Source organism: Pecten maximus, chromosome 8 (assembly GCF_902652985.1).
Source record: "Pecten maximus chromosome 8, xPecMax1.1, whole genome shotgun sequence".
NCBI lineage: Eukaryota > Metazoa > Mollusca > Bivalvia > Pectinida > Pectinidae > Pecten > Pecten maximus.
In genome coordinates this window covers 45,053,530-45,076,411 of record NC_047022.1, presented here as the reverse complement: position 1 = coordinate 45,076,411, position 22,882 = coordinate 45,053,530, and the positions used below count along the sequence as shown (strand labels likewise).

The 22,882-nt window shown below is 36.8% G+C and overlaps 1 protein-coding gene across 3 annotated transcripts in view; it reads left to right on the top strand.

The window, feature by feature from the left end:
• The window catches only part of LOC117333654 (espin-like), a 55,537-nt gene extending 32,738 nt beyond the window's left edge, over positions 1-22,799 (top strand). The window contains exons 9-16 of one of the 3 annotated variants that reach the window (XR_004533976.1): positions 981-1,193; positions 2,921-3,011; positions 3,253-3,449; positions 3,780-4,203; positions 4,574-4,883; positions 5,765-6,179; positions 14,657-18,720; positions 18,867-22,799. Coding sequence is in view for 2 of the 3 variants with exons in the window: in XM_033893061.1 (XP_033748952.1) it covers positions 981-1,193; positions 2,921-3,011; positions 3,253-3,449; positions 3,780-4,203; positions 4,574-4,883; positions 5,765-6,179; positions 14,657-14,815 (1,809 nt within the window). In the remaining variant the exon portion in view is untranslated. Of the gene's footprint in view, positions 1-980; positions 1,194-2,920; positions 3,012-3,252; positions 3,450-3,779; positions 4,204-4,573; positions 4,884-5,764; positions 6,180-6,954; positions 6,983-14,656 lie in introns of all 3 variants that reach the window. The other 2 variants (XM_033893062.1, XM_033893061.1) reach the window with 2 other exon arrangements.
• The last annotated feature ends 83 nt before the right edge of the window (positions 22,800-22,882 follow it).

Below are 22,882 nucleotides of genomic sequence, written 5' to 3'. Positions count from 1 at the left end.
TATGGCAACATTCCTCTGTTTAATAAACTATATGGCATCATTCCTCTGTTTAATAATCTATATGGCAACATTCCTCTGTTTAATAATCTATATGGCAACATTCCTCTGTTTAATAAACTATATGGCAACATTCCTCATTTTAATAATCTATATGGCAACATTCCTCTGTTTAATAATCTATATGGCAACATTCCTCTGTTTAATAATCTATATGGGAACATTCCTCTGTTTAATAATCTATATTGACATCATTCCTGTGTTTAATAATCTATATGGCAACATTCCTGTGTTTAATAATCTATATGGGAACATTCCTCTGTTTAATAATCTATATGGCAACATTCCTCTGTTTAATAATCTATATGGGAACATTCCTGTGTTTAATAATCTATATGACAACATTCCTCTGTTTAATAATCTATATGGCAACATTCCTCTGTTTAATAATCTATATGGCAACATTCCTCTGTTTAATAATCTATATGGCAACATTCCTCATTTTAATAATCTATATGGCAACATTCCTCATTTTAATAATCTATATGGCAACATTCCTCTTTTTAATAATCTATATGGCAACATTCCTGTTTAATAAGCTATATGGCAACATTCCTCTGTTTAATAATCTATATGGCAACATTCCTCATTTTAATAATCTATATGGCAACATTCCTCTGTTTAATAATCTATATGGCAACATTCCTCTGTTTAATAATCTATATGGCAACATTCCTCTGTTTAATAATCTATATGGCAACATTCCTCTGTTTAATAAACTAGATGGCAACATTCCTCTGTTTAATAATCTATATGGCAACATTCCTCTGTTTAATAATCTATATGGCAACATTCCTCTGTTTAATAATCTATATGGCAACATTCCTCATTTTTAATAATCTATATGGCAACATTCCTCTGTTTAATAGTTCTCTTTGCCAATGTTCGCTGTTGAAAGCAATTATCATTTATTTCCCCCACAGAACACAAGAGGTAGTTTTGAAAGCATGCCTATTACACCACCTCACCCTCCTAAGCGGCCACGAACTGAGAGGCGGAGCGTCCGGACACCACTGAGGCGGTCAACAAGTCTAGTGAGTGCCCCAGAGAGAGAGCCATCTTTTGTACAGCCCCCTGATGACCGCTACACCTCCAGTGCTGGTGGCGATCTTAACCGGCGAAAAGAACGACTTGATGTAAGTAACTAACTTGAGCTGGCAGTTCATGAAGGGCTGGTTTTAGTAAATTAAGTAAATATCCTAGTCCTAATGTCATATGGGGAAAAGTAAATATCCTAGTCCTAATGTCATCTGGGGACTGGTCCTAATGTCATCTAGGGAAAAGTAAATATCCTGGTCCTAATGTCATCTGGGGAAAAGTAAATATCCTGGTCCTAATGTCATCTGGGGGAAAGTAAATATCCTGGTCCTAATGTTATCCGGGGAAAAGTAAATATCCTGGTCCTAATGTCATCCGGGGAAAAGTAAATATCCTGGTCCTAATGTCATCTAGGGAAAAGTAAATATCCTGGTCCTAATGCCATCTGGGGACTAGTCCTAATATCATCTGGGGACTGGTCCTAATGTCATCTGGGGACTAGTCCTAATGTCATATGGGGAAAAGTAAATATCCTGGTCCTAATGTCATCTGGGGTATCCTAGTCCTAATGTCTTCTAGGGAAAAGTAAATATCCTAGTCCTAATGTTATCTGGGGACTGGTCCTAATGTCATCTAGGGAAAAGTAAATATCCTGGTCCTAATGTTATCCGGGGAAAAGTAAATATCCTGGTCCTAATGTTATCTGGGGAAAAGTATATATCCTGGTCCTAATGTCATCTGGGGACTGGTCCTAATGTCATCTGGGGACTGGTCCTAATGTCATCTAGGGAAAAGTAAATATCCTGGTCCTAATGTCATCTGGGGAAAAGTAAATATCCTTGTCCTAATGTCATCTAGGGAAAAGTAAATATCCTAGTCCTAATGTCCTCTGGGGAAAAGTAAATATCCTGGTCCTAATGTCATCTGGGGAAAAGTAAATATCCTGGTCCTAATGTCATCTGGGGACTGGTCCTAATGTCATCTGGGGAAAAGTAAATATCCTGGTCCTAATGTCATCTGGGGAAAAGTAAATATCCTGGTCCTAATGTCATCTAGGGAAAAGTAAATATCCTAGTCCTAATGTCATCTGGGGAAAAGTAAATATCCTGGTCCTAATGTCATCTGGGGACTGGTCCTAATGTCATCTGGGGAAAAGTAAATAATCTGGTCCTAATGTCATCTGGGGACTGGTCCTAATTTCATCTAGGGAAAAGTAAATATCCTGGTCCTAATGTCATCTGGGGAAAAGTAAATATCCTAGTCCTAATGTCATCTGGGGACTGGTCCTAATGTCATCTGGGGAAAAGTAAATATCCTGGTCCTAATGTCATCTGGGAAAAATGATCCTTTCATCTAGTTTGCTGGGCTTTTGGATCTGTGTTGGATTTAACTTAAATTGTCTGTTTTATTTTTTTGTACTTAAAAATTGTTTATAGTTCTACCATGTCTGCAGCACTCTTATTGATCACTATTTATAGATGATATATTAGATTGGTTACTATTTATAGATAATTCATTGGATTGGTTACTATTTATAGATAATCCATTGGATTGGTTCCTTTTATAGATGATATATTAGATTGGTTACTATTTATAGATAATCCATTGGATGGGTTACTATTTATAGATGATCCATTGGATTGGTTACTATTTATAGATGATCCATTGGATTGGTTACTATTTATAGATGAGCCATTGGATTGGTTACTATTTATAGATGATCCATTAGATTGGTTACTATTTATAGATGATCCATTAGATTGGTTACTATTTATAGATGATATATTTGATTGGTTACTATTTATAGATGATCCATTATTTACAGGTGACTGTTAACACGAGGAATACTCCTGATATACTTCCTGTCCATAACAACAATAGAGACGACGTTCCTATGGTCACCGATGACAACCATGGTATGATCAACAGATTTTATCAACTTAATAAGCACAATTCAATTAATAAGTTGAATTCTCATTATCTTAATAGTAATAATGTGTCATTTAATACTGTTATGCAGTAGTAATTCATTAAGATGTGTCATAATTAGGCCATAGTGGACATTTTGGGATTATCCCTTTGGTCATTGTATGTTGTATTACAACTGAATCAAAAGTAGTTTTTGTCGAGTTGCTGATTTGATGGACTATTTGACAGTGGAGGATGAGATAGATGATGTGAGTGCTGGAGGAATGGATGTGTCTGACATTGAAGATGAAGATGAGGAAGCCCCTCCCCAAACCTCCAGACTTCCTCATCGACAGGACAGTGGATCCCGAGAACAAATCCAGCCGCGACCACCTCCGCGGCAAACCCAGCAACGTCAGTCCAAACCTTTATATGCTCAACCACTAGTAAGTAGGACTGACTGGTGTCAATGAAGGTTGAATGCTGGTTTTTATTGACAGTACCAATCACCACAGGTATAATAATATCAAGTAGATTATCTTGCTATAGAAAATCTAGATTAATGTTGATTTTCAATTTTCATGATGTATACATCCTTTTTGCTGTGAAAATTGCTAAAACAGCAAACAAAAATTTGAATAGCCGAAGCAATCAGAGTTGTGATAAAGTATATTGATTATTATGTCCCATATGTGGTCTCTCTCCTAGTTAATATGGTGTTAACATTAGATGGTATACAAACTTGTGATGATAATACTAAATCTACACTGTCACAGGAACCTCAGTATAACCGGAGGACTAATCAGGGATTCCCGCAGGACGGGAATGTTAGTCGGGACTACCGGGACCCTCAGGAGAACAGAGATTACAGAGAAGCACAACGACAACAACAACAGCCTCCATCTCCTCCGAAGTATCCTCTCACCAGCAACACCAGAGTTATCTCCCCTCACTTTAACCAGTCTATGAACCCCTCTGAGAGTTTCCCACCCAGTCGCCCTCGACCTGCACCCCGTCAGCCACAGCCACTACGTAACACTCCCCCCAGGCCTCCCCCTCCACGGCCCACACCCTCACCGGCTCGGCCAAGCTCTGGGGCTCGTGACCAATTACAAAGTCCGCCATCCACAGATCAGATGAGACCAACACCACCACCAGCACAGGATCAAAACCGTCCCAATTCAGGCTCGCGACCACCAGGTAGGGCACCACAGGGACTACATAATAGTACCTGTCATGTTTGTTTTTATTTTACATACAACATTGGAATAAGTTTTTGATATTTTTAAAAAGGCTGCAATAATGATAATTTTAACACAGTTTAAAGGCCTGGCAGAAGCTGTTTCTGTTGGCTGTATATCTGTACTCTCTCTTTACTGAACTTGTTTAGTATGTATGTCTCTCTACTGCTAATAAGGAAAGATACCACCTCTGATATAGCTTCAGTTATTAATATCTAATTAATGGATTGTTTAGGTGTGGTTGAGGGAAGGCGGATACCACTTCCGATGTTGTAGTTTCAGTCATTAATTAGTTTCAGTCATTAATATCTGATTAATGGATTGTTTAGGTGTGGTTGAGGGAAGGCGGATACCACCTCCGATGTTGACGCCCCTAGAAAACGCTCCAGTTCCACCCTCAATAACTAAGATAGAAAAGAAAGAGAAGAAAAAGAAAAGAAAGAAGAGAGAACGAGAAAAAGAGAAAGAAAAAGAGCGAGAAGCAGACCTCAGATCTCCTCCCATGGACCTGGAGCCTCCGAGAGGTTATGCTGCCCCACTACATCCTCCTCCTTCGGCGACAGTCCGACAGCAGCGAGCCCAATCTGGGATACCTGCCCCACGCTTCTCCAAACAACCACCACAACGACATGAGTCTAGGTAGGCTTTGTCTCAGCATCAGATTGAGGTTGGATGTGGTTGACTTGACAGATATGTAGATGATATGTTATGTGGTTTACATGACAGATATGTAGATGATATGTTATGTAGTTGACTTGACATATATGTAGATGATATGTAATGTGGTTGACTTGACAGATATGTAGATGATATGTAATGTGGTTGACTTGACAGATATGTAGATGATATGTAATGTGGTTTACACGACAGATATGTAGATGATATGTAATGTGGTTGACTTGACAGATATGTAGATGATATATTATGTGGTTGACTTGACAGATATGTAGATGATATGTTATGTGGTTGACTTGACAGATATGTAGATGATATGTTATGTGGTTGACTTGACAGATATGTAGATGATATGTTATGTGGTTGACTTGACAAATATGTAGATGATATGTAATGTGGTTGACTTGACAGATATGTAGATGATATGTTATGTGGTTGACTTGACAGATATGTAGATGATATGTTATGTGGTTGACTTGACAGATATGTAGATGATATGTAATGTGGTTGACTTGACAGATATGTAGATGATATGTAATGTAGTTGACTTGACAGATATGTAGATGATATGTGACGTGGTTGACGTGACATATATGTAGATGATATGTAATGTGGTTGACTTGACAGATATATGTAGATGATATGTAATGTGGTTGACTTGACAGATATGTAGATGATATGTGATGTGGTTTACTTGACAGATATGTAGATGATATAATATGTGGTTGACTTGACAGATATGTAGATGATATGTAATGTGGTTGACTTGACAGATATGTAGATGATATAATATGTGGTTGACTTGACAGATATGTAGATGATATAATATGTGGTTGACTTGACAGATATGTAGATGAAAACATGGAGGACGACCAAAGTAAAGAGGAGGAAAGCAGTAGTAAGGAGCCTCCTGTTGTCAATGGCTACGCTGTCCCAATGAGGGAGGGCCCAGCACGATCAGCGAGACCAGGCCAAAGTCGCCTTCAGCCGATGGAGAGTGAAGAATATGAGGATGATCCTGACCACGAAGATGAGCCTAGTGACAACAGGGACCATAGTGATCATCGTGATCATCGTGATCAGATTGATCATGGTGATCCTCGTGATCCTCGTGACTGCAGAGAACAGGGTGATCAAGGTGACAGACAGGAAGATTTAGAGGAGGAGGAGGATGTCGGCCCGCTTATACCTCCTCCCCAGGGCTTCAGGGGAGGTAACTCTCGCCCAAGTCGGCCACTTGTCTCCCAGTCCATCCCACAGGTAAGGATATAGATTTGTAATATTGGTTTATACGAGGGGCATTCATTTTTTTTTTAATATATATATGTATAATTTTTTGATAAGAAAGTAAAATCTTCCAGTATCAGTGTTGTAGGCAGGGTTTCTGTTGTGTGATTACCATTGACCCTGAGTAGATCTGTTAATCTGTCTTAGAAACAAAGGACAGATAAACATGTTCTCAAAGATTACCATTGACCCCGAGTAGATCTGTTAATCTGTCTTAGAAACAAAGGACAGATTACACATGTTCTCAAAGATTACCATTGACCCCGAGTAGATCTGTTAATCTGTCTTAGAAACAAAGGACAGACTACACATGTTCTCAAACGCCATAACACAGCTTTATTTGTTCAGGGGTATTGGTTTTTTGAGGTTTTGAAATATGCGATTGATAACATTACCTAAAATATGTATGTTATACTAGGAATAGGCCACTCTCCTAAAATATGTATGTTATACTAGGGAAGGCCACAATCCTATAATATGTATGTTATACTAGGGAAGGCCACAATCCTATAATATGTATGTTATACTAGGGAAGGCCACTATCCTAAAATATGTATGTTATACTAGGGAAGGCCACAATCCTATAATATGTATGTTATACTAGGGAAGGCCACCATCCTATAATATGTATGTTATACTAGAATAGGCCACTATCCTATAATATGTATGTTATACTAGGGAAGGCCACTATCCTATAATATGTATGTTATACTAGGATAGACCACTATACAAACTGTTTCTTCATCAGCTCAACAAGCGCAAACTATAAAGTAGATGTAAGTACAGAAGCTAAATATCATGTCTGCATAAATTGCATGTCGTTGTGTTGGTGACACATACTTGGACCTCCTACTGTACAAGTTAACGCATGTCGTGTTGGTGACACATATTGGGACGTCCTACTGTACATGTTACCACATGTCGTGTTGGTGACACATATTGGGACGTCCTACTGTACATGTTACTGTTTGTCGTCGTGTTGGTGATACATACTTGGACCTCCTACTGTACAAGTTAACGCATGCTGTTTTCAAATCAGCTTAAATGTGTTTTGAATTTTATAGTCAAAGGAAATGTCCTCATGCATGTACATGTCCAAGTAGATAGGTGACTTACGATGTAGAACATATTTTTGTAAAGTGATCTGGCCAGTGTGACATCTGTCATCATCTGTGTTCCAGCTTATAGATATTACCTGGCTTTGTAGGAATCATCCATCAGACATCAAGGTAAAATCAACCTGTTGTAAGGTCAGGAAAATAGAAATCAACCTGTTCTAAGGTCAGGAAAATAGAAATCAACATGTTGTAAGGTCAGGAAAATAGAAATCAACATGTTCTAAGGTCAGGAAAATAGAAATCAACCTGTTGTAAGGTCAGGAAAATAGAAATCAACCTGTTCTAAGGTCAGGAAAATAGAAATCAACCTGTTGTAAGGTCAGGAAAATAGAAATCAACCTGTTGTAAGGTCAGGAAAATAGAAATCAACCTGTTGTAAGGTCGGGAAAATAGAAATCAACCTGTTGTAAGGTCGGGAAAATAGAAATCAACCTGTTGTAAGGTCAGGAAAATAGAAATCAACATGTTGTAAGGTCGGGAAAATAGAAATCAACCTGTTGTAAGGTCAGGAAAATAGAAATCAACCTGTTGTAAGGACAGGAAAATAGAAATCAACCTGTTGTAAGGACAGGAAAATAGAAATCAACCTGTTGTAAGGTCAGGAAAATAGAAATCAACCTGTTCTAAGGTCGGGAAAATAGAAATCAACATGTTCTAAGGTCGGGAAAATAGAAATCAACCTGTTCTAATGTCGGGAAAATAGAAATCAACCTGTTGTAAGGACAGGAAAATAGAAATCAACCTATTGTAAGGTCGGGAAAATAGAAATCAACATGTTCTAAAGACAGGAAAATAGAAATCAACCTGTTGTAAGCACAGGAAAATAGAAATCAACCTGTTCTAAGGTCAGGAAAATAGAAATCAACCTGTTGTAAGGTCGGGAAAATAGAAATCAACCTGTTGTAAGGTCAGGAAAATAGAAATCAACCTGTTCTAAGGTCAGATAAATTCTGATGGCCTAATTATCAGGGGGAAAGAGGAAGGTGGGGTGACTATTTATAGGGATTGTGACTTAATTTGAAGCATGCTTGTCTAGAGATAAATTAATCAAGGCAAGCTATCTTGGTCCCTTACTCTTGTTAAATCAATAAAAACATCAGCAAATTGATTTGGTACTGATGGAATAGCTGTAAGAATGTAAAGTATAATATGTATTTGTGATATCTGTGACTGGTAACTGATCCTGTAGGAAGAATTTAACAGCATGACAATGATATCAATGGTTACAGCTGTTTGTAGTATTTGTCTTGGTAGTTAATATTTTGGGCCAATAGATAGATATATAGATCTATGTATGTAATTTGGGGAGATCTCATCGTATGTAATTCATGTTGTTATATATAGGTTTGTTTGATCAGCATGTGATGTGTTGTACAGTGTTGTGTCGTTACTGTGTTCACACTCTGTCACGTACTGTATTTGTAGTCATTTGTATGATCTCTATTCTGGCAAAACACTACACAGTTATAGGCATGTATAGTCAGTTCAGATTGAAACATTGAGAGATCAGTGTTTGTGTTAAATAGGAAGTTTTTGATCGTCGTGCTGACAGCTTTTTGTATTGGTATGAAGGTTTAACTGTGAATGCTGGGAATTGTATATTATAATTTTCAGACAGTTTCACCCTCCCCAAAAAAATTAAATGCTTGAACATAAAATATCTGGTCTGTTTTTCAAAGGCCTCCTGAAATATTGAACCATGCAACTTATGTTTTCATGACTATTTTTCATCCCGCTATTTTGGTTGTGTAGAAGCCTAGCATCATACACTATGTGTTTCTTATGCTAATGCTGCTTTGTGGTCCTGTATATACGTAGGAGCTCAGGTGTAGTACTAACACAGTTGTCTCCCCTTCTGTCCATCTCATACTAATGGTACTTTGTGGTCCTGTATAAACACAGTTGTCTCCCCTCCTGTCCATCTCATACTAATGGTTCTTTGTGGTCCTGTATACGTAGGAGTTCAGGTGTAGTACTAACACAGTTGTCTCCCCTTCTGTCCATCTCATACTAATGGTACTTTGTGGTCCTGTATAAACACAGTTGTCTCCCCTCCTGTCCATCTCATACTAATGGTACTTTGTGGTCCTGTATATATACGTAGGAGCTCAGGTGTAGTACTAACACAGTTGTCTCCCCTCCTGTCCATCTCATACTAATGGTACTTTGTGGTCCTGTATATATACGTAGGAGCTCAGGTGTAGTACTAACACAGTTGTCTCCCCTTCTGTCCATCTCATACTAATGGTACTTTGTGGTCCTGTATATACGTAGGAGCTCAGGTGTAGTACTAACACAGTTGTCTCCCCTTCTGTCCATCTCATACTAATGGTACTTTGTGGTCCTGTATATACGTAGGAGCTCAGGTGTAGTACTAACACAGTTGTCTCCCCTTCTGTCCATCTCATACTAATGGTACTTTGTGGTCCTGTATATATACGTAGGAGCTCAGGTGTAGTACTAACACAGTTGTCTCCCCTTCTGTCCATCTCATACTAATGGTACTTTGTGGTCCTGTATAAACACAGTTGTCTCCCCTTCTGTCCATCCTTTTCGTTTTGAGGGGATGTGTTCACATACATTGTATGGTCAAAGAGATAACTTATTGAGCATTTAGCTTTGGATTTCAAAGATATTCCCAAGCTTGGTTTGTGGTTTGGGTGATTAAAAGATGCTGCTTATAATACACAGCTTCAGCAACATACATCAGCTAATCACATCAAAGGTTTGGGGCATTTGATTCACAGCATTGGGTTCGAAAGACCTGAATATTTTCATAATAATTGGATTATAAGGATTACTACGTCATTGTATAATAACACTTTCATTCCATCTATTGAGTTCTTTGAAGAATCACTTTCATGAATCAGTGGTATTCACTGGTATGAATATGAATTTGAAAGAGTATTTATAATGTCTTGAAAAAAGTTGAAATTGTTTTCTAATATTATTAAAGGTATTTGTATATCTACTAGTTTGTAATAAATGTAATACTTCAGTATAGGATTTGGAAATATTTTGGATATTAATCTTCTACTGTGTCAGATAATTGGGAGGGGCATTTGTCATGGAAAGGTGTTAATGACCGTCGTTACTGATAACATTTAGTACATTTAGTATACATGCCAGAAGAGTTTGTGTAATAGAGCCAATGCCATTCATTCTAGTTTGTTGGGTTATAAGTTCCTTCACTCCTCAGCTGGATACACAATGGTATGCTGGGCGATCGAGTGATAGAGAAAATCAGGTACGTGTACCGATCACAACAGAATACAGAGTGAATGCTTTCTAAATTTATTAGGTACTTGTCGATTTGTTTCACCCTCTCTGGCTAATCTTCAGGACAACAAACTCAATTTTCTTATCCCTAAACGTGTGATTACCGCAAGTGTATAATTTACGTATAATCAGACTGTAATCACTTCAGTGCTATATAATACCAGTTTGTATGTATCCTACTTCTACTACTCATACAGATATTCTATCCCCAGTCAAAGTTCTTGAGAGAAGGGATGTTCTTTCTCTGATGTTTAAGGTGGCTGTTTTTAATGTAAATACATGTATAGAAACGTGTTTGTTAGTTAATAATGTAACATGCTACCGTGAGGTAACATGTAGCTTCCCAGACTACCGTGAGGTAACATGTAACTTCCCAGACTACCGTGAGGTAACGTGTAGCTTCCCAGACTACCGTGAGGTAACGTGTAACTTCCCAGACTACCGTGAGGTAACATGTAACTTCCCAGACTTCTGTGAGGTAACATGTAATTTCCCAGACTACCGTGAGGTAACATGTAATTTCCCAGACTACCGTGAGGTAACATGTAACTTCCCAGACTACCGTGAGGTAACATGTAGCTTCCCAGACTACCGTGAGATAACATGTAACTTCCCAGACTTCTGTGAGGTAACATGTAACTTCCCAGACTTCTGTGAGGTAACATGTAACTTCCCAGACTACCGTGAGGTAACATGTAACTTCCCAGACTTCTGTGAGGTAACATGTAACTTCCCAGACTACCGTGAGGTAACATGTAGCTTCCCAGACTACCATGAGGTAACGTGTAACTTCCCAGACTACCGTGAGGTAACATGTAGCTTCCCAGACTACCGTGAGGTAACATGTAGCTTCCCAGACTACCGTGAGGTAACATGTAACTTCCCAGACTTCTGTGAGGTAACATGTAACTTCCCAGACTTCTGTGAGGTAACATGTAACTTCCCAGACTACCGTGAGGTAGCGTGTAGCTTCCCAGACTACCGTGAGGTAACATGTAACTTCCCAGACTACCGTGAGGTAACATGTAACTTCCCAGACTACCGTGAGGTAACATGTAGCTTCCCAGACTTCTGTGAGGTAACATGTAGCTTCCCAGACTACCGTGAGGTAACATGTAGCTTCCCAGACTACCGTGAGGTAACATGTAACTTCCCAGACTACCGTGAGGTAACATGTAGCTTCCCAGACTTCTGTGAGGTAACATGTAGCTTCCCAGACTACTGTGAGGTAACATGTAGCTTCCCAGACTACCGTGAGGTAACATGTAGCTTCCCAGACTTCTGTGAGGTAACATGTAACTTCCCAGACTACCGTGAGGTAACATGTAACTTCCCAGACTACCGTGAGGTAACATGTAGCTTCCCAGACTACCGTGAGGTAACATGTAACTTCCCAGACTACCGTGAGGTAACGTGTAACTTCCCAGACTTCTGTGAGGTAACATGTAGCTTCCCAGACTACCGTGAGGTAACATGTAACTTCCCAGACTTCTGTGAGGTAACGTGTAACTTCCCAGACTACCGTGAGGTAACGTGTAACTTCCCAGACTTCTGTGAGGTAACATGTAACTTCCCAGACTACCGTGAGGTAACGTGTAACTTCCCAGACTTCTGTGAGGTAACATGTAGCTTCCCAGACTACCGTGAGGTAACATGTAGCTTCCCAGACTACCGTGAGGTAACATGTAACTTCCCAGACTACCGTGAGGTAACATGTAACTTCCCAGACTTCTGTGAGGTAACATGTAGCTTCCCAGACTACCGTGAGGTAACATGTAGCTTCCCAGACTACCGTGAGGTAACATGTAACTTCCCAGACTACCGTGATGTAACATGTAACTTCCCAGACTACCGTGAGGTAACGTGTAACTTCCCAGACTACCGTTAGGTAACATGTAACTTCCCAGACTACCGTGAGGTAACATGTAGCTTCCCAGACTACCGTGAGGTAACATGTAGCTTCCCAGACTACTGTGAGGTAACGTGTAGCTTCCCAGACTACCGTGAGGTAACATGTAACTTCCCAGACTTCTGTAAGGTAACATGTAGCTTCCCAGACTACCGTGAGGTAACATGTAACTTCCCAGACTTCTGCAAGGTAACATATAACTTCCCAGACTTCTGTGAGGTAACATATAACTTCCCAGACTACCGTGAGGTAACATGTAACTTCCCAGACTACCGTGAGGTAACATGTAACTTCCCAGACTACCGTGAGGTAACATGTAGCTTCCCAGACTTCTGTGAGGTAACGTGTAGCTTCCCAGACTACCGTGAGGTAACATGTAACTTCCCAGACTACAGTGAGGTAACGTGTAACTTCCCAGACTACCGTGAGGTAACATGTAACTTCCCAGACTTCTGTAAGGTAACATGTAGCTTCCCAGACTACCGTGAGGTAACATGTAACTTCCCAGACTTCTGTAAGGTAACATATAACTTCCTAGACTTCTGTGAGGTAACATATAACTTCCCAGACTACCGTGAGGTAACATGTAACTTCCCAGACTACCGTGAGGTAACATGTAACTTCCCAGACTACCGTGAGGTAACATGTAGCTTCCCAGACTTCTGTGAGGTAACGTGTAGCTTCCCAGACTACCGTGAGGTAACATGTAACTTCCCAGACTACAGTGAGGTAACATGTAACTTCCCAGACTACCGTGAGGTAACATGTAACTTCCCAGACTACCGTGAGGTAACATGTAACTTCCCAGACTACCGTGAGGTAACGTGTAACTTCCCAGACTACCGTGAGATAACATGTAACTTCCCAGACTACCGTGAGGTAACATGTAACTTCCCAGACTACCGTGAGGTAACATGTAACTTCCCAGACTTCTGTGAGATAACATGTAACTTCCCAGACTACCGTGAGATAACATGTAACTTCCCAGACTACCGTGAGATAACATGTAACTTCCCAGACTACCGTGAGGTAACATGTAACTTCCCAGACTACCGTGAGATAACATGTAACTTCCCAGACTACCGTGAGGTAACATGTAACTTCCCAGACTACCGTGAGATAACATGTAACTTCCCAGACTTCTGTGAGGTAACATGTAACTTCCCAGACTACCGTGAGATAACATGTAACTTCCCAGACTACCGTGAGGTAACAAGTAGATAGGAGTGTCCATAAACTTTACTTTAGTACCTTGAGTTTGTTGTCCTGAAGAAGCCCAGGAGGATGAAACTGGTCAACATTTACCTAATAAATACAGAAAACATTTACTCTTCATGCTGTTGTGATTGATACACGTACCAAGTATTCTGTACTTACTAGGAGAGAGGTGCTAATGACTGTATAGAATTATACTTTACACCATCATTATTACACTGTAATAATTCACAGTGTTATAGAGTTAATACAGTATAATTCACGGTAGACCAGTCATTTTACACTGTAATAGTTCACAGTTAATACAGTATAATTCACCATAGACTAGTCATTTTACACTGTAATAGTTTACAGTATTATACTGTTAATACAGTATAATTCACCATAGACCAGTCATTTTACAACATTCTATTGTATCGTTTGCCTATCATTATGTTTCTTGTGTCACTGAAAATTATTACCCACTGAATTAGCTTAAACATATCCAGCATATGTTAATTAATTAATGTTTTCCCTTGTAATGTAGAAGCTTAATTGGCATCTCATGCATATCACCTGGTTGATTCATGATGTTTTAAGAATTGTGTACGACGGGTTTCTGGAGTGAAAGGAAGACTGAAAAAAATCATGCAAAATTGTCATTTAACTTGTTAACATCGACATAACAGTCTGTTTCTGAGGTAGATGATTGTCATCAACATAACAGTCTGTTTCTGAGGTAGATGATTGTATGCTGTTGGAATGAAACATAAAGAACAGTCCATTTATCCTGTTACAGGTTTTGAGGAAGAAAACCTACATGTAATATAGTTTCATTTACATTTGATTTTTATTATAGAACTCTTTAAAAGTCCATCGAAATCAACTGGCCAGCTTTATTTATTATAAATGAAAAGATTTGAGAAACTAATAAAACAATTATTTTATAGGACAGTCGCAGTTCCAGGATGATCCCTACCAGTGCTAAGCCACCCCTTCCTGCGAGTGGGCGGAGTCGGGATAGCTCCGCCTCGGGTCGTCACCACAAGAGCCCTTCTCCCTCCCGTAGATCACGCCCCCACACTGGCAGATCCAACAGCTCTTCATAACCATGCCCACCTGTTTGATCAGCTACACAACTCGTCCTCACATTCTGGGATCAATGACAGCCTCTACACCATCTCTGACAGCTGGGAATCTTTTCATCACGAGAATCTTCTGAAGAGCTAGAGGTGATCACCAGCATCTCCATGTTTTGCTTCTAAGACTTGTTAGCAGTTCTATATCTAAATAAGGAAGTCTTAATGCAGTCATATTGATATTTTATCATCAACCTTCGAATGATAGGTTTATAGATTTGTTACCTCCAAACTTTGTGAGAGGAAGGCTTGAATATGATTGCTAAAATCAGTACAGCAATGTTTTTCTTTGATGAAGAATTTTTGTACACTCAGTCATTTCAATCTAAATGTGCATCATACAGCACCATTAGTTTACACAGAGCAGAGGTTACTGTATCTGAGGTGATTGTGTTTAAGTAACAAGCTATTGGATGATAGTCATGTGTATAATACCACAGTTTCGTTTAGTATTCACACCCCTGGAATACAATGATTGTCATATGTATAATACCACAGTTTCGTTAAGAATTCACACCCGTGGAATACAATGATAGTCATGTGTATAATACGACAGTTTCGTTTAGTATTCACACCCCTGGAATTACAATGATTGGAAACGATTGTACTAAGTATTGGTAAAGACACACAGGATTTGTCATATTGAATTAATTAAACAAGTTCTTTGATTCTATATAACACAGGAAGCTGAACTTGTAATCACTGAGCTTGATAAATTCCATATGATAGGTACATTATTGTAAGATTCCATTAACACCGGCATTTTGATTTGGACGGGATTTTTTTCATGATAGTTCACCTGTTTCTGATGTTAATTGTGACAAGGGGCTGTGTATACACTCTCTTCTATATAATGTATTATAATGTATTAAAGAGATCTTTTGGCGGGGAAAGTTTTTTTGCCAGGGATTGGAAGGACTGTACAGTAAATTTGTTAAGATTTTCTGTTGGAGACTGAGAACAAGGTTTATAGATTTTTTGTTGGAGACGTGGAACGACCTTTTAATCTTTGTAATATGATTCTGATAATTGTAGGGAGTTTTTCTCAATACTCAAAAATCAGCTGATTTCACCTTTTGTGCCAAGACTTTTTATATTTAATTAAAGATTCTTGTATTTTTTTCTCCATTCTTGTCTCTGTTGAAGCTCTCATTGATACTTGTCCTCACTGGTTCACATACTCATACCTGTTTTGTTTGAATCTAGATAACATAAATCACATCAAATATTCTAATGATTATTTATTCACATCAATTAAACCATCTCTTACTGTCCATATCTTTAATTTAAACTCACAGCAATAAGTTTTATGTTCAAGGTTATTAGTAGAACACGTCTTCAAAAACATCAGCTGTAGATTTAGATGTAGGTATTTGGAGTCTGAGTAATAGCGATGTACATTATACTGATGTAGAAGCTGGTAGATATCTTGTGATGTACATTATACTGATATAAAAGCTGGTAGATATCTTGTGATGTACATTATACTGATATAAAAGCTGGTAGATACCGTGTGATGTAATTATAACAGCCATATCAGTACTTATTATTCTAACAAAAGTTTGTTTTACTTGATCAGTGATTCTGTGATGTGGATTCCTTCTGTACTATGTATAGAGTCAGAGCGTTTAATCTGTCAAACCTTTTGTTGAGAAAACACCTTTTCACACTTGTGGTTGTGAATGTGTATTGATTTTATAAAATTGATTTGGGGATTCTGAATGTTTGACAGATTCAAATAAGGTATGTTGAATATTAAAAGCCAGTATAAATATTACTGTATATGATCTGGGGAGGGTTCTATATCTGATTCCAACACATCTCTTTGTGTGTAGCAGCTGTGGAGATAGGACATCAAGTTTTTAAAACATAACTTTATAAATCTGATATTAATTCTAACAGTTGTCCTCATTGTCTATACTATAGGTGACATCCCTCATACGACCTTAGTGGGACGTCCCTCATACGACCTTAGTGGGACGTCCCTCATACGACCTTAGTGGGTATCTAGTATACACTGGGTACCATGTTGACCACTGAATGTTAGAGATGGTGATATGTAAATGGCAGTTGTGATGTCAAACTTTATGTACCATATATCATTATACTAAGTATTTATTTCTAGCTTAAATTAAGAAGGATTGGTGAACCATCACCATTATATCGTTTTTATCTTAATATGTTATTGCTCCTTTTGTGAATCGTAATCCTCACAAATGAGTTATTTGCAGCACATTCCCGAAATGATTTTAATAGAAGGAATTGTTTTACTGTATTTGTTGATAGAACAAATTATCCGTCCTGTTACCCCGTAGAGGTATGTTTTGTTATTTAAATGTCTATTTTACATTTATATTGTCCTATATTTATGAATACATTGTACAGTTGTAATAGCCGTTCAGGTGTAACTTCCGTCCATTTGTTTTTTTTCATAGTTTTACCCAGTATTTATAATGTTTTATGTTTATTTTTCTTCTTACACTTATAATCATTCCAGAGCTGATGATAAAGTAAACAGTCATGCAGGGGGAAGGCATTTATGTTTAGGTTCCATCACCCATCAAATTGCCATGATTAGCACTCCAAATACACTTACGATAAGAGCAGTGTGAAGGTTAACCCACACTGGTCACATATTGATTTCATGCCCTTGTGTACAAGTTCTAGGTACCGTCCACTTTTCTCCCTTTGGTTCTCTTTTGTCCTCAGTCCATATCAGCAACATTTTATTACTTTGGATTTACACAAGTAGATAATGACAAGACTTTAAGTTGGACTTTATGACAATTTCAGACTGTTGATAAACTTGACTTTATGACAATATCAGACTACTGTCAACAAAGATCTAAATATTGGCCAGGGAATTGATTCCTGACAGCTGGTACTATCTAACTGTTTGGCTGTTGTTAACCAGTTTATAAAACCTTACCACATTGACACAGGCATCATTAATTTATATTTATTTCTAAAATCTGACCCCAGGATCCTCAGACAACCTACTAGGTTTAAGTCCTTTAAATTTGTTTATGCCATATAAAAATCAAAGTACAATTTCATTATTGAAATATTCATGACTGTAATATTTGACTGAATTTGGACTGATTTCCAGGGGGACTATACTGTTGGTAGGTTCTTTAGAAATTCTGTCGCTGACTTGTCTTGTTGATGGAGATGGAACTGTTGTAAGAGACATTCTACAGGGAGTCTCGGTTGCACAATATTGTGTATAGTAACCTTTTGACCTTGGTACCGTCTATTGTCTTGCTAACACTGTTTATACAAAATCTGATGAAATTATTATAATTTAGTATTCTATATATACTGTAAGTGGCAAAAATTTCTCAGAAATACAAATTGTTTTTCAAGAAATGTTATTGATTTTAAAAACAGCTTTGTATGATCTTCACTGAAGTATTTATTGAATTCTTGTGAACACCTATTTACATATGATATCTGTGATAAAGTATGTACACATCACTCGCTTGTTTAAGTACACTTATTATTAGTACAAATTTAATTGTAATATATTTTCAAATTTAATATTTTTTGTGGTGCCATTTCCCAGCTTGTATTTTAAGAGAACTTCCCCTTTACATATAATGGTAGTTCAAACTGTATGTATATATTTTTACGATGAATAACATGGATTTCAATTGTTATGTAATTTATGAGAACTTAGATATGTTGGATATAAAGAACAATTATGATTTCTAGATAAAAAAATAAGATAAATAGGTTGTAAAGAACAATGATGGTTTCTAGATAAAACAATAAGATAGGTGGGACATTAAGAACAATGATGGTTTCTAGATAAAACAATAAGATAAATAGGTTGTAAAGAACAATGATGGTTTCTAGATAAAACAATAAGATAGGTGGGACATTAAGAACAATGATGGTTTCCTAGATAAAACAATAAGATAGGTGGGACATTAACAACAATGATGGTTTCCTAGATAAAACAATAAGATAAATAGGTTGTAAAGAACAATGATGGTTTCTAGATAAAACAATAAGATAGGTGGGACATTAAGAACAATACATTGTACAATCAGGTTCACAGGACAGAAAGTTTAAATGTGTCAGCTTTCATCAGTTCTTTTCTAGGGTTATCCTTTCAATTTACAAAAGAGTAAAATATTAAATGAAAATGGCCAACTGTTTTTGCTTGCTTTTAATGTCATGAGGCATTTGACCAAAATTCTTTTAAGGAATAATCAGTATTTTCAGTATTTATGTTTGATCTAAAAAGAAGATTAACATATGTAAAATTTACTAAACCTCATTGTATTGTAATCCTGTACATGATTAATCAAGCACTGGACGCCTAACGATCTCATTTTACTCTGTGATATAAACCTGTTGTCAGTGTCTCGTACAACAACAAACACTTATCCATATACCGTGTTATAGTATAACACTTGTCAATATACCGTGTTATAGTATAACACTTATCCATATACCGTGTTATAGTATAACACTTGTCAATATACCGTGTTATAGTATAACACTTGTCAATATACCGTGTTATAGTATAACACTTGTCAATATACCGTGTTATAGTATAACACTTGTCAATATACCGTGTTATAGTATAACACTTGTCAATATACCATGTTATAGTATAACACTTGTCAATATACCGTGTTATAGTATAACACTAATATACCGTGTTATAGTATAACACTTGTCAATATACCGTGTTATAGTATAACACTTGTCAATATACCATGTTATAGTATAACACTAATATACCGTGTTATAGTATAACACTTGTCAATATACCGTGTTATAGTATAACACTTGTCCATATACCATGTTATAGTATAACACTTGTTCATATACCGTGTTATAGTATGTGTAATTAGAGCCGTGATTGGCTTATATATAAGCACACACATGATTTACCGATGTTTGTTTGGCTGTAATCAGTAAACAAATCTGAATTCCCCACAAAAATATACTCATCTCATCTGTAACTATAATATGTTACAGTATATACCTTGTATATTCCATAGATTCCAAAAATCTACACAGTACACTAAAAGTTAGAGATTTTTCACTAGATATCAGTACTGCACTATTTAAATCTTCCATTACATAAGGTGGCCTTACCAGTATTTTTATGAGCTTTAGATTGTGTAAGTCTTGTGATCTTCCATCCAGACATTTATAATCATCAGTTATGATTTGAGATATTTTTGCTTTGATTATCATGGAGATAAAAATAAGATTTTAAGGATACGTAAATACAATGTATTGGACGTGAGTTTTGGATTTTTAGGTTACCCGAGACTAATGTAACCAGAGACAAAGTCTCCGGTGACCCATACTTTTTACCTTTTGTCCGTTGTCGTGTTTTGTCGGTTTGTAAACAATTTACATTTTTGACTTCTGAGAAACCCCTGAACCAATTTCAATGAAATTTTGAAGAAACCTTTCATGGCCAAAGGCAAACTAAACTGAATTATATTGTCCCCATCCCCCAAGTGGGGCAAGGCAAAAAAGGGGTCAAATTAACTGAAATTTCAAAAAATCTTTTTCTCAAGACTCAAATAAGGTACAATTAAATACTGTTCATATAAGGGTCTTAAAGTGCTTTACCAAAATTGTGAATTTCATGACCCTTGGGTCTCACATTTGCCCCTGGGGAGGGGTTAAACTTTACTAAAGTTTATATAGGGAAATCACATGTTTAACTATCATTTGTTTAACTATCATTTGTTAACTTGGTTAAAATTATCAGTATGGGATGGCAGTTTGGTGGTATATGTATGTTGGCCCTGACTGACCTCCAAGGGCTGATGGGCAAGGTCTATTAGGGTCAAATTGACTGAAATATTTCAGAACTCAGGTGGCCGTTAAGGCCCATGGGGAATTTGTTTAATGACAAAATCCTTGGCTGCTGACTGTATTTTGGATAAAAGAATTCTATTTTGTTTCTGATTAGTTAAGTGGTAATTAAATTCCAATGTAAACTCCATCGGTTTATGAATACATTGTGTATAGGTCTCTAATGTTACATGTTCTCTAGTTTTAAATCATCATTCTGATAATCATGTTGTATGTTTATATAGGATTACCTTGTGACGAGACAAACTTTTTAAGTGCTATATCACTTCTCACACTCGTTAAAAGCATCAATTTTATATTTTCATCCGTCCAATATTTGTATCCAATGTGAAACATGTTGACCTTGCCTCCTGATAAAACAGTCCTCACCATTGTATTGTCTACATTGTGTGATCACACAGACGCTACTTTGTCTTAAGTCCAAGGTTCAAATTCGAATTATCAGTTATATATTTGGCACAGATTGAATTGACATTACAGAGAAATTACAACAATTGAAAACTTAAAGATATATCTAGAATTTCCATATGCTTATAGACTCAGAAAAATAATTACAATTAATTACCATTTTGTAAGTTGACTGAATCAACAACGATGTTGTTTATTTCATTAGACAGACGTCATGAGGCAGATTTATTTGGTAGCATTGGACCAAGTTTACATAGAAATGTGATACACCTTGTTATATATATAGATCTGTTAACATAGCCACAATGTACAGAAACAATTATTTATTGACATTTTAACAGTAAACAATATATTATATAGCACATACAATAACCCTGTAGCTAGCCGAACTTTGTTCGGATTTCAATACAAAATGTTTTTATCAACTTAGATACATGTACTAAGTTTAATTGTCTACACATACAGCAAATCCATTGTTTTAATACTTAATAACAACAAAAATCTAATGATAGCCTTTTCCCAAAATAATGACAATACTAATGATTAGAGTATTAATTGTTTAAATCATCCCACACGAGTTTACTCCCCTTTAGGGTTTAGATGTTATTTTCTGTAAGGTATGTCTTATACCTGAGTAGATAACAGAATTTATCGTAAGTTTTAGGAACTTTGTTCAGCAAAGCAGTTAATTAATATTTTACTGATAATAGTTGATTTTTAAAGACGTTAAAATTTGTAATATCATTGGTTATGTAAATGAAATGTGTTATATGTCACTTGCTAAATTTGTGTTTTGCTGGTTTTGAACGGCATTGAACAAAATTCAAGTCAATGTATCTAAGCACAGTCTTAGGTTAACACTTGGCCTATTGATGAATTATTCGACCAGTGAATTCAAACACTGTTCGTTATCAAGAGTCTGCAGAATGCAGCCGTTAATCTTTATAAGTTCAGTACTATATACCTAATGGGTAATCTTTATAAGTTCAGTACTATATACCTAATGGTTAATCTTTATAAGTTCAGTACTATATACCTAATGGTTAATCTTTATAAGTTCAGTACTATATACCTAATGGGTAATCTTTATAAGTTCAGTACTATATACCTAATGGGTAATCTTTATAAGTTCAGTACTATATACCTAATGGGTAATCTTTATAGGTTCAGTACTATATACCTAATGGGTAATCTTTATAGGTTCAGTACTATATACCTAATGGGTTTTTAATTTAGTCGTATATTGGTCCACCTACTGATACTATAACTAGTGTTGGATTACCACGTCTAAAATAAAGTACATATTCTGGTCATTTTATCTCCGAGATTGGAGAACGCTTTAAGAATGTTATTATGATGTGATATTTCTTGTTGTAAGAGTAAAAAGAAGAAATACAATTTCTTTATGCAAGGTTTTAATGTAGTCGGCTTATAATGCACATTTCATCAGTAAAATTCTCAATTTGGCTTTACCTCATTATATAATTACTGTCAGGTTTTACAGATCGTCCGTCACCTGTATGTACAAACAATTAGTCTTTTATATGAAAGACATTTATGTGATATTTTTTTATCTTTGTACATTGACATATCTGTTAGTGGAACAATTTGCTGTAGATTTTCAAAGAGAGATAGTACTGTACTTGTATGATAGCAGGAGTATTTTAGAAATAAAATGCTTCATATAGAAAGACTTGTGAGTTTTGGTTTTCTTTGACTTTTTACCACTATACATGCAACAGTAACAATTCACCTTGGATTCTCGGGTAAAAGTCT